This window comes from Propithecus coquereli, unplaced genomic scaffold (genome assembly GCF_000956105.1).
Source record: "Propithecus coquereli isolate 6110/MARCELLA unplaced genomic scaffold, Pcoq_1.0 Scaffold608, whole genome shotgun sequence".
In the NCBI taxonomy this organism is placed as follows: Eukaryota; Metazoa; Chordata; class Mammalia; order Primates; family Indriidae; genus Propithecus; species Propithecus coquereli.
This window is the reverse complement of record NW_012152041.1, coordinates 185,243-200,242: the sequence shown is the minus strand read 5'-3', so window position 1 is coordinate 200,242 and position 15,000 is coordinate 185,243. Positions and strand designations below refer to the sequence as shown.

Below are 15,000 nucleotides of genomic sequence, written 5' to 3'. Positions count from 1 at the left end.
AGGCTCAGGGACACGAGGTGTGTCTGCCCAGGCGAGGAGGAGGGGCCCCACCCGACAAGCTGTGGTCACCTGTTGAGGATGAAGAGGGGAGAGGAAAGGCTGAATTAGCTGCCGGCATTTAAAAATCCAGAGACCTCACCCAAAAACTTGGATATTTGGAGTCTTGGGGAAAGTGGAAGTTTTGGCCACCCTGGGGTCGCCTACCTGCCTGGTTAGTGGGGAGGAGGGCAGCTGCCCCACTCAGAGGGACGCAGGCTCCGCGTTTCCCGACGGTCTCCACCTGCCCCTCCCCTCAACTCCAGGCGTCCCTTAGAGCGGGAGCGGGAGCTCCGAGGCACAACTCTGCCCCAGGGCATGAAAATTTAGTCTGTTACTGTGACACTGTTTCACACCAGGGGAGAAAGGACAGTCCAGTGGAGCAGGAATGCATTGGGCTGTGTGACCCCCAGGTAAGGTCACCCCTAGTCAATGTCAGAGGCGGGATTTGGTCCCAGACGTGTTGGAAGGGCCTGGCAAAGACAGAAGAGGCAGGTAGCCCCGCTGAGGCCCATGTTGCTTAAGGCCCAGATGGCCGCTCTGCTCCAGAGGGCTGGGCAGAGTTTCATCCAGACAGTGCCTGGGAGTAACAAGATTCATCTGCGGTTGATTCTGGCATCTGCCTGAGGCTGCGAAGAGGCAGGAGGCTGTGCTGCAGGCCCCGTAGCCCCTTCTCCCCCTGCCCACGTGGGGCAGGCCCCTCCTGGTGGGTGCGCCTGCAGCCTGGCGTCGGAGGGAGCCGCTGTCAGGCGCGGCTCTGCAGCTGGACCTGGAGGTGGTCTGGGCAGAGAAGATACCACCAGCCCTGACTGGCCAGGTCAGTAGTCACTTGCTGGCCTCCCAGCTGGTGCGTCAGCACCGAGCAGCACCCTGCAAAAGCAGAACACGACAAGATGTCAGGCACTGTGAGGGTGGCCTGGGGAGAACGGACTCTGGTCACAAAACGTGCATCCCAGGGACTGGACGGGGCAGCATTGCTTTATTGGACACCCTAGGAAAGGCCACCCCTAAGCGTGTGCCTCCCAGAAAGGGACCTGGTTCTGGAAGCAGCTGCATCGTCCCTCAAAGCGCCCTGGTCCTGCCTGGCGGGCCATGCTCCTCTCTCTCCCAGGCCAGGGCTCTGGACACTTGTCACCTCTCCTAGATTTGTCAGGCCCTTTTCCTTTCACGGGGAGATGCCCACGTGGGGACAAGATATCATCGGACAGCAGGAAGTCTGCATGCTTTCAGGATTTTGGACCTTTGCCGTTGGATTCACTTGAGAATGCTGGAGGCAAAAGCTGAGCTCGAGCCAGGAGACAGAATGTGACCTGTGTCCTCCTGGTGGGCAGAATGCAGCCGCCCTGTTTCCAGCGACTCCCAGACACAGCACCCTCTGGAGCCCCGTCAGCCGGCTTCTCTCGGACGATCAGAGCGGCAGCAAAGGATGGTGGCAGCAGGGAGGCTGCAGGATTCTGGCCTGGAACATCTCAGAGCCCCTGGCCTGGCACTCGGGCTGGCAGTGCCCTCTCATGAACTTCACACCACCGTTACCTGGCTGCCACACAGGTCGCTCAGCCTCGTGGACGCTAGGGGTTGTGACTATCGAGCGGTGGTCCCGCAGAAGGAGAGCCCATATCTCAGGCGACGGGAGGAGCGAGCGTGCAGGAAGAGCACTCGCACACGCGGTCCTGGTGCCCGCAGAGGGGCCTGCGGGAGGAGCCCCTCCTGGCCGGGGCCGGCCGCTCTGCACCACCAGCTCAGTAGATAGCAAAAAACCCATTTCCTCCTGTGATTTCAGTGTTTCCCCATGAAATTATTCTTTTAATAATACCGTACAGTAACCCTGTCCTAACCTCTTATCCTCCCAATGAAAACTGTCACCAAGGAGGAGGAGTGACTGCAAATCTCCAAAAAGCGTCTGCTCCACTCAGCTAGCACCTGGCCCTGACAGGTGGTCATCCAGGCACAGGTTCCAGGTCGCAGCTAAATGGACAAACTCATTTTTGGAAAACCCCTTAGCTTTTGTCAGAGTTGGGCCGTGATCTGCAGAGAAATACATGAAATGTTGGCCATGTCGACATTGAATGTTTTCTTCTTACCTTCCTGTTTGCCCACATTTCTGCTTTTTTAATCAGAAGTGTGTGTGTGTGTGTGTGTGTGTGTGTGTGTGTGTGTGAAGAATAACTCTTCCCATCTTATTGTCCCTCCTCCTTTCCTGGCACCCAGCCCTGCCCTTGGGGTCTGCTATCCCCTGCTTTGGGTATTCCTGTCATCCATGTCTTCAGTCTTAAATATTTGGTTTCACATGAGGGATCGCCTTTGTGTGTGGATCACCGATTTTAAAGGCCAGATTGCCAGGGGAAACGGTCACTTCCTTAGCGCCTTGCGATGTCTGTGGAATGCATGGTGAGCCAGCGGCCCTTCGTGGTGCAATTCCGCACCTCGGACCTGTTCCCAGTGCGTTCGCTCACAAACACAGGCCGAGCACCCACCTCAGGCCAGGCCCTGAGGCAGCCAGACGGCTTCTGCCTGCCCCAGGCTGGGGCAGAGAAGAGAGACGGCGGCTGGAGGCCGGCGAGGAACCGGGATGCTGAGGAGGCCCTGGGCGCCGTGCTGGGCAAGCAGGGGCTCTGCTCCTCACGCAGGGGACCCGGACTTTGCTGTTGAGCTCATCTCACACGCGTTCCGCCATTATTTACGTAGTATTTCCTTTAGACTGACTCACTTTTTCTTACTTACTGAAACATGTTGTTTTGAAAATGAAACAGTTAACATCCTTACCATAAATGGAAAACCAGCACCACTGCCATAGTAAAAATAAATGCAATGAACAGCAAACAACGTGATTAAAACCTGACTATGTGCTGACACCCTCTCCCTCATTATTAAAAGGGAAATTAGCAGGTATTGAGGAGATGCTAAAATCCTAAGGCCACAAATGGAGACTTGCTGCTAGAGTATCTGAAAGGCCTTCTGGGAACTTTAAAGAGGAAAACTTTTGGGCCGTGTGTTTCAGCATTACATAATGCCATGATGTCCCACTGTCAGAATCATTTTGCATTCAACATAAAATAATCTCGTGTATTAGAGAGAGAGGCCACCCAGCGGGAGCCAGAGCCACAGAGAGACACAGCTAGTATCAGAGAAGCAGTGGGAAGTGAGAAGGGAAGAAATTCCCGACCTTCCTCTCCTCCCCCCTCTCCAGGGCCTCCCCTTGGCTGACCCCAGCCAGAAACCAAATGGCAAGCAAGCCTGGGGACGCAGCCCCTAGGGCCAGCCTCTCAAGGCACAGAGCAGGGCAGGAAAGGGTTGTGGGGAGGTGGAGAGAACAGAAGAGGCCGACAGCCTCCCTGGGAATCGCTGCTGCCCAGCACACTTGCAGCCTGAAGCCAGAGTGTGGTGGGGACAGAGCAGGGCCTGGATGGATAGCAGGACTCGCTGTCCGGGGCAAGGGCTCACCCGTGTCCTTTCTGGCCCACAGTCTCTGTGAGCATCAACAACCTGTACCCGGGCTGCGAGAACGTGAGTGTGAGGAGCCGCAGCATGATGTTCGAGCCGGGCCTCACCAAAGGGATGCTGGAGGTGTTCGTGGCCCCGTCCCACCACCCGCACTGCTCGGCCGATGACCAGTCCACCAAGGCCATCGACATCCAGAACGCCTATTTGAACGGTACGCCCTGCCTGCCCCCAGGGAAGTACCTCGGGTTTCCCTTTCACAGGGCTGTTAGTCGTTCCCCGAAGGGATCTTGTCCAGGCAGTATCTGTCACATCCGGAAGAAAATGTCAGGCAAACGGAGATAGGGAGCGAGGGGGGACTGCAGCTTGGCTGCCTACCTCCCCTAAAAAGTAAAACTAAACACTGGGGTATCCAGCACCTAGCAAAGCACCTGGCACACAATAGGTACTTGATAAATGACTGTTGAGTAAATTAATAATATTTGTACATATTTATGGGGTACCCGTGATATTTTATTACATGCATAGAATGTGTAATGGTCACATCAGGGCGTTTGGGGTATCCTTCACTTTGAGTATTTGTTATTTATAATTTCTATGTGCTGGAAACATTTCAAGTCCTCTCTTCTAGCTACTTCAAAATACACAATACCAACGTATTTTTACGTAGTCGTTTTTAACTGCAGTCACCCTGCTCTGCTGTTGAACATTAGAACTTAATCCTTCTGTTTGTTTGCACCCATTAACCAGCCTCTCTTCACACACACACCCAACACACACCCTTCCCAGCCTCTGGTATCTGTCTGTCTTCGTAAGATCAATTTTTTATCTCCCACATATGAATGTGAACGTGCTGTATTTGTTTTTTCTGTGCCCGGCTTATTTCACTTAACGTACGACCTCCAGTACCATCCATGTTGCTGCAAATAACAGGATTTCATTCTTTTTTATGGCCGAGTAGTATTTCACTGATACACAATACCACATTTTCTTTATCCATTCATCCAATGGTGGGCATTTAGGTTAATTCCATATCTTCACTACTCTAAATACTGCTGCAGTAAACATGGGCGTGCAGATATTGCTTTGATATACTGATTTCCTTTCCTTTGGGTAAATATCCAGCAGTGGGATTGCTAGATTATACAATACTTCTATTTTTAGTTTTTCGGGAACTCCATACTGTTTTCCATAGTGGCTATAGCAATTCACACTCCAGCCAACAGTGTATCAGAGTTCCCTTTTCTCTGCATCCTCACCAGCGTCTGTTCATTTTTGTGTTTTATAGCAGCCATTCTAACTGGGGTAAGATGATATCTCATTGTGGTTCCAATTTTCATTTCCTTCATCGTTAGTGATGTTAAGCATTTTGTTATATATCTGTTGGCCTTTTGTATATGTTGTTTTCAGAAATGTCTATTCATGTCCTTTGCCCACTTTTTTTTTATTTCAGCATATTATGGGGGTACAGATGTTTAGGTTACGTATGTTGCCCTTGCCCACCCCCCCCAGGTCCGAGTTTCAAATATGTCTATCCTTCAGGTGGTGCGCATTGCCCTCTTTGTATATCTTTGCCCACTTTTTAATGGGATTTTTTTGTTTCCTCACTGTTGAGTTGTTTGAGTTCCTTGTATATTCTGGATATTAATCTTTTGTCAGATGAATAGTTTGGTAATATTTTTTCCCATTCAAAAAGTTGTCTTTTCATTCTGTTGATTGTTTCCTTTGCTATGCAGACGTTTTTTAGTTTAATATAGTCCCATTAGTCTATTTTTGTTTTTGTTGCCTGTGCTTTTGAGGTTTTAGCCATAACATTTTTGCAAGACTAGTGTCCTAGAGTGTTTCCCCTATGTTTTCTTCTAGTAGTTTTATAATTTCAAGTCTTTAATCCATCTCGAGTTGATTTTTTATATTAATATTATGAGAGATAATGGTTCAGTTTCATTCTTCTGCATATAGATATCCAATTTTTCCAGCACCATTTATTGAAGAGAGTATTCTTCACCCAATTTGTGTTCTGGCACCTTTGTTGAAAATCAGTTGGCTATAAAATACATGTGTTTATTTCTGGGTTCTCTATTTTGTTCCATGGCTCTATATGTCTTTATGTGATATTACCAATACCATGCTGTTTTGGTTGCTATAGCTTTGCAATATATGTAGAAGTCAGATAGTGTGATGCCTCCAGCTTTGTTCTTTTCACTCAGGATTACTTTGGCTATTCAGGCTGTTTTTTGGTTCCATATGAATTGTATGGTTGTATTTTTCTATTTCTGTGAAAAACGACTTTGGTATTTTGTTGCTGTTGTTTTTCTTTCAGATACAGGGTCTCATTCTGTCACCAAGGCTGGAGGGCAGTGTCATGATCATAGCTGATTGAAGCCTCAAACTCCTGTACTTAAGCGGATCCCACTGCCTCAGCCTCCTGAGTACCTGGGACTACAGGCACATGCCGCCATACCCAGCTAATTTTTTAATTTTTTGTTGAGATGGGGTCTCACTGTGTCACCCAGGCTGGTCTCAAACTTCTGGGCTCAAGTAATGTTCCCACTTCTGCTTCCCAAAATGCTGGGATTACAGGTGGGAGCTACCACGCCCCGTGACATTGGTATTTTGATAGGGATTGTGTCGAATCTGTAGATTGCCTTGAGTAGTATGGTCAATTTCACAATATTGATTCTTCTGATACCTGACCGTAGGATGCCTTTCTCTTTGTTTGTGTCCTCTTTAATTCCTTGCATCAATCTTTTATAGTTTTCCTCAGAGAGGTCTTCACTTCCTTGGTTAAATTTATCACTAGGTATTTTATTTTTTATTGTAAGTGGGATTGCCTTCTTGATTTCTTTCCCAGCTAGTTCAGTATTAGTGTATAGAAACACTACTGATTTTTGTATGTTGCTTTTTTTATCCTACAAATTTACTTATTTGTTATGAATTTATTTATCAGATCTAAGAGTTTTTTGGTGGAGTCTTTAGATTTTTCCAGATATAAGGTCGTATCATCTGCAAACAGGGACAGTTTGATTCCTCTTTTCCAATTTGGATGCCTTTTCTTTCTTGCCCTTGTCTGACTGCTCTGGCTGGGACTTCCCAGCACTATGTTGAATGGGAGTGGTCAAAGTGGGCGTCCTTGTCTTGTTCCAGTTCTTGAAGGAAAGGCTTTCAGCTTTCTTATATCTATCTCTTTGATAAATTTCTCATTAATATCTGGAATTGTCTTTCTGATCTTTTTGTATTGTTTTTCTGTATTCTCTTGTATCTCATTGAGCTTGTTTAATATTATTATTTTGAATTCTTTTTCTGGGAGTTTACAGTTTCTTTTTCATTGGAATCTGTTGCTGAAAAGTTATTGTGTTCCTTTGGAGGCATCATATTTATTTGCTTTTTCATATTTCTTGTGTCCTGACATTGATATCTGTGCATCTGGTATAACAGTCACTTCTTCCAACTTTTTGAATTTGTTTTCATAGGGGACGACGTTTCCCTGAAGTTGTATCTACAGTGCTTTGGGCACTTTGGCTTTGATTCTGGGTGTGTGCAGGTAGTGTAGTCCTTATATGGTTTCTTCGGCTGTAAATAGCACCAGTGGTATCTGTGATTTCCTCAGTGGCTTGGGGCGTGGCTGTTAGTGGAGGCTATGGTTAAGTTTTACTGGGGACAGGGATGCCAGGTGGACCAGGCCTCGGCCCCCAGTGGTGAACTGAGCATGGCTATCATTGGTCCCCAAGGCAGTGTATGCTGGTACTGGGGTTAGTGTGCCCGGGTGGGCCCATTCTTGGGCTCAGGTGCTGGGAGTGGCAGTGGTAAGCTAGGCAGGTAGGCAGGTTCTTGGATCCCTGGACAGTGGGCATGGCATCAGCAATGGCAATAGCAGCAGGGGGACAACTCTCTGGCTTCCAAGTAGTGTTGCAGTGGCTGCAATGGGCTAGGCACGCCGATACCCAGGCCCACAGGTGACACGTGTGGGTACATGTTAGTTGTGATGGTAGCAGTAGGTTGGGTGGGCCTGACCACAGGCCTCCAGGGGGAGTGCTCAGGCACCAACAGTGGTGGACTGGTTGGGCAAGCCACAGATTCCGGCATAATTGGGCACTGAGGTGGTGTTAGAGTCAAGCCAGGCAAACCTGTCCTCAGGTCCCTTGGTGGTGTGTGCAGGTGCTGGCTGCGGCAGGGAGGAGCAGGGTGATCCCCAAGCCCCAGCAGAATGCTCGGGTAGAGGTGATAGCAGCTGTGCTGCAGCCCTGCTACTGAGAGTGGGGTTGCTGTCTGTGACAGCAGCTATATGCAACCTGCTGGGGATGGCTGCAGCTGCACTGGCTTTGGGTGAGGGATTCTGTCTCAAGATATGTGAAAATCAGTGCATAGTAGGGTCGCTGCCAACAGCTCACACTCCAGCCCTGGCGGCAACAGCCAGACAAAGAGATGGCTGCAGCTGGGGCATATCAGTGGGGCTCAGGGCTGTGGAGATGCAGGGGCGGTTGGGCCCAGGGCAGGATGGAGTCTGTGGGTGCTGGACTCTGAAATGGCACCGTGCTGTAGCTGCTTAGGACTCAGGGGATGTGCCATCAAAACTGGCTTCAAAACAACCCACTCTCATGGGAACCAATCCATTCCTGTGACAACTATTGCAGTTTCATGAGAGCAAGAACTCACTCACCTCCACAAGAACAGCACCAGGCCCTTCATGAGTGATTCACCCTCCTAAACACCTCCTACTAGGCGCCACCTCCCAACACTGCTGCACTGGCGATCAGATTGCAACATAAGTTTTAGTGGGGGCAAACCGTAAACAATCATAGCAAGATGTTAGTTACAGAGACAGATGAATGCCATGGACATCACTAGCCCTCCTTGGAACTCCTAGATTGCCAAGAAAAATTATGATTGAAATTCGGCGGTGCTGTTTCAGTATGGGAATCTCCACTTTTCTTTTGCTGTAGGGGTTGGCGATTTCAGCGTGTGGGAGTTCTCTGGAAATCCTGTGTACTTCTGCTGCTATGACTATTTCGCTGCAAATGATCCCACGTCGATCCATGTCATTGTTTTTAGTCTAGAAGAGCCCTATGAGATCCAGCTGAACCAAGTGATTTTCTGGCTCAGTTTCCTGAAGTCCCTCGTCCCAGTCGAAGAACCCATAGGTGAGCTAAGCACCCGTGGGCGGGCGAGTGCCCTTCCTGCGGCCGGCCGGGGATCGCCTCCTCCTCCAGGCTCCTGCTCTGCTCCTGCCGCTGGTGCAGGCCTTGCACCCCGGCCTCGTGCAGATCCCACAGCTGTGGCTCCTCCCGCTAGGAAACTTCCAGTCTGGAAAGCTTCCTGGGGCTCAGCCGTTCATGGTGTTCTCTAGAAAGATTTTGTATCATGATTGCATGTTCCTGCCTCAAAGGCCCGATTCTGAGCAAGTCATTTAGAGCCATTTCTCAGATTCTTTCTGCACTTTCAAGCCGCCGTCATTTTGTTGGGTGCAGAATGGAATCCCTGCTTGGATGGCTGCTGCACCTTTACCTAAAGGGAACAGAATTAATCAGCAGAAGGAGCTCTCCTTCCTCCTGCAGTTCCATCAAGAACCGATGAGCCAGGACCGAGTGGCCTGAATCTGTTACCTTAGCTTCATTCCTGGAGGAGAGGACAACATGGAATAAACTTCTTTTGTTCTTCACATACAGCAAGAGGAGCAGCCTTCCCTGGTGAAATGCTGTACTTAGCAGTCAAGTTTTTTTTTCCAGAAAAGCTTTTAATAATAAAATAAATTGGGCTTAATACCCTTGAAGATACTGCCATTTTTACCTCTTTCTTTCTCTTTTATTGTTCATGGCTTTTGTTTTAAACACTCCTGTAAGTGAGAGGCTGTCTGTGTGACTCGCAGACCATTTCTCTCTGAGCCATCCCTGTGGTGTTGCTGCATTCAGGGGGCTTTCTTTGGTCTTGTAAAGAGTGTCCCTCACTGTGCAGATGGGGGCTATTTGGAGGAAGACCTGAGAAGCTGCCTTTTGGTCTGGGGTCAGTTCTGGTCCACTCTGAGCAATTTTCCCTGAGGCCCAGGAAATAGGCTCATCTTCTTGTTGGCCGGGCCTAGGGACTCCTGGAGCCCACACCATATGGCGGGCATGGGGCCCTCATGTCTGTGCAGGTTGCCCATCCACCTGCAGAGACGGCCTGGACATGAGGCCAGCACGCCCCCTGCCCTGGGCAGGAGAGTCAGCCAGGTAGGAGGACCCGCCTCCTAACACAGCTCTGTCTGTCCCCAGCCTTTGGTGGCAAGCTGAAGAACCCACTCCGAGTTGTCCTGGTGGCCACCCACGCTGACATCATGAATGTTCCTCGACCAGCTGGAGGCGAGTTTGGATATGACAAAGATACATCGTTGCTGAAAGAGATCAGGAACAGGTGAGGGGGGGCCACTGGGTCTCCAGCCCAGGTGGTAGCCTCCTGCCCAAGGAACCGAATCAGGGGTGTGAAAAATACAACAGAAATCACATGAGCCACAGAAAGGAATTAAACACTACTTTTCCTTGGTTGACTTTTTGTTGTATGGGTTGAGTTTCTCTTATCCAAAATGATTGCCACCAGAAGTGTGTTAGATTTCATATTTTTTTGGCTTTTTGGAACAGTTGCATATACATAATGGTTGAACATCCACAACAGGAAAATTCTAAATCTGAAATGCTCCACTGAGCATTTTCTTTGAGCATCATGTTGGTGCTCAAAAAGTTTTCAGATATTAGAACATACCGGATTTCAGATTTCCCTATTAGAGATGCACAACGTCTATTTTTTGATGTTATCAAAGCAGTAGATCCACATAGTAACAAATAGAAGCAAAGAACACATGATGAAAAGCAACAGTCCTCTACCTCCTTCCTCACTTCCCAGCACCACTGCCCAGAGATAGCTTCTAGCTGTTTTAGGTTTCAGTGCTTCCATGATTATCAGATAACGCGAATCACTATTTCCCAAAATATAAGTTGTAATCCAGTAATGGAACATAAGATTCATTTAGGGGACCATGACCAACTCTTTTTTATTTTTATTTATTTTTCCATGTGACCTTATTTGCAGATATCTTTTTTTAAATGAGATGGGATGGAATGGAATAGAATAGGATAGATCAGAGTACATTTCATTTCATTTATAAAACTTTTTTTCACTTATCAATATGGGTGTCTATGGGGTCTTGATATAAAATACATATTTTTACTTTGAGTCTATCAAAACAGTTTGAACGTGCAGCTCTATATAATATGCTAGCAACTTAGATACTGAATTATTAACTTGAGACACTTATCTATTGTCATGAATATATGAAAAATGGGGCTTCTATTAATATGTTTAGACCAACGGTATAACATTTGCATTCATACCTCTACTCTTAGTTCCTCCACTTTCAACAGTATCTCTTCTCCCAACTTGTAAGGCATTAGGCCTCGCCTTTCTGTGTCAGGAGAACTGACATCTCTCCAGGCTGTGTTCCTGCTGCTTTGTTAAAACCTGAAGCTCCTGTGTGGATGACTCGGAGCATGTGCCGGTCCCCCCATGCCTCTACATGCAGTGCGATAAGGCAGAGTCCACCAAACAGCAGGGAAGGAGGGGCCTTTAAAGGTCACTGGAACTTTCCTTGCCTCCTGCCAACCTCTCGGGCCAGCAGGAGCCTGGCCCCTCCATGGAAAGACCTGGTGAGATGGATTCACTGCTAAGGAAGCTCCTTCTCTTCCCATAGGTTTGGGAATGATCTTCACATTTCAAATAAGCTGTTTGTTCTGGATGCTGGGGCTTCTGGGTCTAAGGACATAAAGGTACTTCGAAGTCACCTGCAAGAAATACGGAGCCAGATTGTTTCGGTAAGTATACGCTGGAGGGGACCTGGGCCCGAACTTTGCCGACACCACCCAGTGAGCCAGGGAGTTGGGCCTTTTGTGCTGCCCTCTTGGTTCGATTTGGGCTCCAGGGGACTGCTTCACAGTAGGACCCAGTACGAGGTGGCTGCGTGCACGTGTTTTTATCCTATTGCGCTTGGACGAGGAAGGAAAAGCAGAGAAACAAGGAGATGACTGCAGATAAAGGGTTGTTATGGGCACAGATGGACCACTCAGATTGTATGAAATCCTTACAGTTTTAATGGTTTGTTTAAAAATAATTTCTTTAATAAATTGCAAAAAAAATTCAAAAGCGACTTACTGTAGCATATTTAGAAAATTCAGAAAAGTGGAAAAAGAGTCACTAGCAAACTATTGGAAGACATGAAATAATAGATGAATAAATGGAACGAGACTGCATTCTTGGATTGCAGGATATGACCCAATGTTTAATTTTTCCCACATTATACAAACTTAGTACAATTCCAGTTAGCATCTGAATGGGATTGAGGGGATTGGTTTTTTCGGAAAATTTCCATGGAAAAATTAATAAGACATAGGTTCTATAATAAATACAGTTAAATAAGAGGGAAAGCTTAGAGAGTGTAGAAGTAAATCACAGTATCTATAGAAATGTAATGGAACACAAAGATATTTTATTTTAATGGGGGAAAAGTTTATTTAATAAGTGATCATAGCACATCTGGTGATTTGCATCGAAGGAAATAAGGTTGGACTCCTACACTCTGTAGCGTCTAAAAATAAATGCATTAAAACTTTAAAAGGAAAAAAAAGAAAACAATAAATATCTTGAATGGAAATTTAGAGAATATATTTTTAAAATAACTAGGTACTGGGGAAACCTTTTTAAACAAGGTGGAAAACCGCAGAAGTTTTCAAAGAAACTTGAAAAGAAGTTTTCAACTGTATCTACTTGACAACATAAAGTTTTCCTAAATTTTTTCTGGCAAATAAATTCGATAAACAAAGTTGAAGGGTGAAATAGATTGGGAAAAAACATTCTCAGCGTATTTGACAGATAAAGGGTTACTGTCTATAATATTTGAAAAGCTCAGGAAAATTGGTAGGAAAAGGGCAAACAGGCCAAATGGAAAAAATGCTAAAATGGAAAACTGCTCACCTGCCCTCAGGAATGTTCCTACACTGAGGCCTGGGTAGAAAGAAACTCTGGCCAGGTGTGCATCTGCCTCTCTTGCCCAGCAGGTGCCGCCTCCTGTCACACCACCCGCTTCCAGAACACTGCACTTCCAGCACCAGGCTCTGTTTCCCCACGTGCTTTAGGGATTCTCGGGAAACGCCTCTCTCAGGAAAACCTGGCCCTTGAACGCACCAGATACCCTTGGTTCCCTACTGAGGCCCCATGATGGCAGAGTCAGCAGACGGGGGGTGGTCTAGGAGGCCTGGGAGGACTCTGGTCACACAAACTCGTGGACAGTGATCGGGGTCTGTGGAGGCCCCAGCACGTCCCCACCAGGCCTGGATTAAGGCCGCATTCCCTAGGCAGGAGGGAGTGTGTGATGTTTGAACTGGGCTGTGGCATGGCCGGCTGCTTTGCCAGTGAGGGAGTGAGTGAGACAGGGAGTGAGGAAAGGAGGGAGGGAGGAAGAAGCGAGTAACACATTAGGAGGTGGTGAATATTAGTCGATGGAGTGACTGAGTCCACAATTCCAAAACACTCTTGGAAGACTCACCATCTATGTAACTGACCAGTAGAACTGAAAAGCCTCCATAAAACTCTAGGTTTGATAAATAGATTCACTTGAAAACAACTCTACAAAAAATAACTGCCCCAGCACTCAACCATAAAAGCGCTCACTCATTTATCCGATCAGTCACGTGCAACGTGCCTGAATGAAAGGCATCATCTCACCTGGGTCCTCCTCCTCAGCCTCCACGGCCGCAGGTGAGGTCACCTGTCCTGCCCCGCCTGTTCTAGGTCTGCCCTCCTATGACTCACCTGTGTGAGAAAATCATCTCCACGCTGCCTTCCTGGAGGAAGCTCAATGGGCCCAACCAGCTGATGTCGCTGCAGCAGTTTGTGTACGACGTGCAGGACCAGCTGAATCCCCTGGCCAGTGAGGAGGACCTCAGGCGCATCGCTCAGCAGCTGCACAGCACAGGCGAGGTGAGAGCTCCGCAGACTCACATCTGTCCCAAATTCCAGCTCCTGGAGGTGGCAATGAGCCTGGGAGGCAGAGGGAAAGTGACCCAACTACCCATAATATTTCCAGGCGTGTGACTGTTACATCCGGCCTCAAGTGACCCTCTGAACTGCAGTTCTCTGCTTTCCTACCTCACTTTAGGAGCTGTCATTTTGTCTTGTCATGTTTCTTGTTTTCCAGATTCTCTCAGTTTAGGGAGCGCAGTGCCTGCTGCCCTGGGTGACTGGGCATCTCCTCACATGCCCAGGCACCTGGAACTTCCCTGCCCTTCCTGGCAGCCCGCAGGATGGCGGCTGTGGACTTACCAGCTCCATGCTTGGGTTCACCATCGAGAAAGGCAGTGAGGGGTTCTCATAGAGACAGTGTCTGGAGACACCGAGACAGAGAGATAGTGCACAGACACACACACTAATCATAATTCGAGGTACGCATTAAAAAAAAAAAAGCCAGAAAGTGATGCCTGCCAGAAATGACCCGAAAATGGGAGTCTTTGCTCTGGTTCTGTTACATTCAGCTCTGGGGCGCGGTTTGGAAACCCCGTTCTGATGGTAGCATGTGCCAGTGCCCAGAAAGCGGGCGTAGCCTTTGAGTTCCCGCATCAGGAACTCTCCTGAAATCGGGAGACAGCATAAGCTACTCTGGGCCGAGGAGAGTGGATCTGAATATTAACACTAGAAGCAGCTCTGAGATAAGTAAAAGCCAGCGCTTGCCTCTCCAGTTGGTGACAGATCTGACTCTGTGAGCCATGTATTCCTGAAATTAAACTTGAGTCCAGAAGCCAGTGACCCTGAAAACTAGCGCCTCAGGCACTGATTTCATCAACCTTTAAACTCCCAGTTAAACAGCCGGCTAATCTGACTGCTCCGGGAACACTGTGCAGTGATGTGTGCAGGGAAGAAGACAGGCAAAGGTCAAAGCTCAGAGTGTAAGATACTGGCGGGTTGAGATGTTATATTACAGTAATGAACTCCTTCGGCACAGCCTCCCCTTGCACTCTTGTCTTTGACCAGCACCTTTCTAGACCACAGCATATAATCCACTATTAGACATCATCCCTCTCTGCCCTTGAGACTGTACTAAGTCGCTGAAGACTTAAAGAAGGACGACAATAAAGGCGAACCTACCCCACGGGGCCCCTGCCCTGGCTGGCCCCAGCCCTCCTCCGGTCCTGCCTTCTGGTACCTGCTCTGCAGATCTCACTTCCATTTCCCTAGCAGCCCTTCTGATGTGTCCTTTCTGGTCCAGGGCATCCCATTTACTGAGCTGTGTCTCCTTCTTACTCTGCTCCACTAGGGGACAGCTTTTCAGCCTCTGTCTTTCATGACCCTGAGGAGACAGCAGTGTTTAGGACGCAATTGCAAATGGTGTTCCACCAAATGCCGTATCCAGAACTTAATAGATACTGGCTCCACCGTTCAGGAGTTTCAACCTAGGCTCAGTTTTGAACAGAATCGTGGACAGAGGAGTCTTGAAGGGTTAAGCCAGACTGTGGG

The 15,000-nt window shown here is 48.1% G+C and overlaps 1 protein-coding gene across 2 annotated transcripts in view; it reads left to right on the top strand.

The window, feature by feature from the left end:
- Window positions 1-15,000, top strand: part of DAPK1 (death-associated protein kinase 1) — a 180,725-nt gene that overhangs the window by 161,876 nt on the left and 3,849 nt on the right. For both annotated transcript variants that reach the window (XM_012659386.1, XM_012659385.1), the window contains exons 21-25: window positions 3,500-3,688; window positions 8,415-8,612; window positions 9,720-9,858; window positions 11,189-11,309; window positions 13,282-13,470. In XM_012659386.1, the coding sequence (XP_012514840.1) occupies window positions 3,500-3,688; window positions 8,415-8,612; window positions 9,720-9,858; window positions 11,189-11,309; window positions 13,282-13,470 (836 nt within the window). The remainder of the gene's footprint in view (window positions 1-3,499; window positions 3,689-8,414; window positions 8,613-9,719; window positions 9,859-11,188; window positions 11,310-13,281; window positions 13,471-15,000) is intronic.